General features: G+C 27.2%; 1 protein-coding gene across 1 annotated transcript; it reads right to left on the bottom strand.

The window, feature by feature from the left end:
• Nucleotides 1-672: 672 nt before the first annotated feature.
• LOC100207940 (bridging integrator 3) lies at nucleotides 673-1,663 on the bottom strand. The gene has a single exon (XM_065803484.1). It carries the CDS (start codon nucleotides 1,602-1,604, stop codon nucleotides 852-854), a length of 753 nt encoding a protein of 250 aa, XP_065659556.1. The 5' UTR covers nucleotides 1,605-1,663; the 3' UTR covers nucleotides 673-851.
• Nucleotides 1,664-2,831: the final 1,168 nt, after the last annotated feature.

Raw genomic sequence — 2,831 nt, 5'->3', positions numbered from 1 at the left:
TCTATTTGTTAAGTAAACCGCACCTTTTTACTAAACTTGAAGACATATAGTCCATTATTTTAATTAGGTCTAATGTGGTGTGCAACTTTTATGTTCCCCAACAAGGTATAGTGTGTGCTCCATGCTATTGACTATCTGAAAAATGTGTATTTAATGAGTACAAAGAGTACACACTTGTACAATTGTCGGGAACAGAATAAATTTTTTTTTTTATATAAAAGCTTCTATCAAGCATCAAATCAAAAAAAAAAAATGTCTTTCTCGATTACTGTTGCCACATACTAAACTGAAAATGTTTCAAAAAAGCATATTTTACCAGTTAGAAGCCACTCATATAAAAAGAGTTAAACCATCATGACAGCTTTTATGTTTAAGTTCCATTATTTTAAAGTTAATTATGTTAGCGTCATCTCAAAAAACCTGGCAAATATTGATTTTTTTTATAATTATTAAAAGTATGATTTAGTAAATTTTGAAAATATTAAAATAATGAATTTAATAATTAATGAACTCTTTTTAAAAACCTTTTCGTTTTGCCTTTGTTTTCATGATTCCAAAGATTTTTCTAAAAATCTGTTATATATCGAGACGAGAGCGTAAGCATACAAATGAATAAAAAAGTACTTAAGTTGGAAAAAAACAATTTTTTTTTTAAATCCATAAATATTTAAATCGATTATTTACATGCTATTTAAAACCATGGCAAATATACAAAATACCTAAAAAAGGACATGTTAAAAAATATAATATACACATACATTTAAAAAAATACACAATTATAACATAGGCGAATAATAGTGTAACAACATAACGCTTATAAGAAAAAAGAAATCTTAATAAAATAAAAATCTTTACCCAACAATAGACAACGTTCTAATGTCAGCTAAACGTTTACTTGTTTCCTCTCTATATTCCTCTTCTGTTAGTTGTTCTATCGGACAATCAACTTTTTCAGCTAATTGTTCGAATATTTCACGAGATTTACTAAAATAGTCATGCTCACTTTTAACCAGCTCTTTAAAACACAACATAAAATATGTACTTCTGCAATCAAAAAATTTCGGCAATTCCTCCATAAGCTTAATGTTTCTACGCTCAAAATCAGCTTTTGCTAATGCTAAATATCTTTCATTTGCATCAAATTTACCTGATTGACTTTCTTTCTCCAAAAACTTTTCCCTACGATTATTGTATTTGGTGTACTCACTTAAACTTTGATCTCTTCTTTTAATGGCATTATTTACTAATGCAAAATTCGACGTAAATTTTTTCATTGGATCTACAAATGATTTTTGAATATTGTTGTTTAATTCTCGAAGAAGTTCAGACTGATGAACTAAAGTTTGTTGTAAACTTTGTGTTATGTTAAATAATCGTTCGTCTGTTTCTTTAATGGATGCACCAACATTTAATTCTTGCGCAAATCGCTGTTGCATTTTGCTAAGTGATGCATTACTCTCCAAATGTTTTTTTCCCTCTTTGTAAACCTTTCTCGTGCTAGCTTCAACTTTATTTAATCGCTCAATGTTGCTTTCATACTCAAAACATGTTTTTTTATCAAGAATAGTCTTTTTGCCTTGTTTACGAAACGGAATCCAACTCATTTCATTTTAAATTATTTTATTCTTATGTATTATATGAAAACATATATACAATTATAAATATTACATATAAGCAATGTATACTCAGTGTTTTATGTGCTACCACAAATTTACACATAAAACAACACAAAACTATATATATATATATATATATATATATATATATATATATATATATATATATATATATATATATATATATATATATATATATATATGTATATATATATATATATATATATATATATATATATTATATATATATATATATATATGTATATATATATATATATATATATATATTTATTTATATATATATATATATTTATTTATATATATATATATATATATATATATATATATATATATATATATATATATATATATAATAACACCTGATGACTAAAAAATGAGACAACTTTAAAATTGTTATTATAGCCATAGTTACATAGCTATCAAATTTAATTTAAAATAAATTTATAAACAATTATATGATATTTATAAAAATATTTATTGGTTTTCAATAACATCAATAAAAGCAATTCGACCTAGACGAACTGGAGTCATTGAGGCATAACGTTTAGCCACTTCCGGATCCATTTTGTTAAGACAATTCATGATACGTCGTTTGAGTTAAGGAATGCTTGTTGCTTGCCAATTATCCTCGTAGACTAAGCGTTTCAACTGACCCCAAAAGTCCTCAATTGGTTGAGCTTCTGGTACATTGGGTGGATTTTTTACCTTTAGCAGGTATTTGATGATATTGGCATCAAGAAAAGAAACTGCTTTATTTGCATAGTGTGAGCTAGCTAAATCTGGCCAGAACAAGTACTCTTCTTTTTTATAATGTTCATCAACGAAGGGTATTAACCGCTTGCGGAGACATCCGACGTTTGCTTGTTTGTTGATTGCCTGGCCACTTTCAAAAAACATTGGTTTTGTAGTCCCTTTGGGCGATATAATCAAAAAGACTAGCAACTTTTCCTCGTACTTCTTCTTTCTTTTGAATTTGACATCGCTAGTTGTAGATGACACCTCACTAGAATAGAAGCCATCGTTGCCAGCCAATGTTGTATTCGCATATGTGAAATATTATTCGTCATCCAAGACAAAACCAAAATTCCTAAAATTGCAATATATATGCTGACACAAAGGTTTGATTCGAGCTAGTTGGCTTTCGCTTCGATGTGGAATCTTTTTCTTTTTGTAATATCTAATATTTGTCTTGTT

The sequence above is a fragment of the Hydra vulgaris genome, chromosome 08, assembly GCF_038396675.1.
Source record: "Hydra vulgaris chromosome 08, alternate assembly HydraT2T_AEP".
NCBI classification, from domain to species: domain Eukaryota; kingdom Metazoa; phylum Cnidaria; class Hydrozoa; order Anthoathecata; family Hydridae; genus Hydra; species Hydra vulgaris.
Note: the sequence above shows the minus strand (reverse complement) of the source record. Positions and strands in the feature narration are given on the sequence as shown.

Coding starts and splice junctions, on each gene's coding strand:
- LOC100207940 (XM_065803484.1), bottom strand. CDS start 1,604: ATGAGTTGGATTCCGTTTCGTAAACAAGGCAAAAAGACTATTCTTGAT.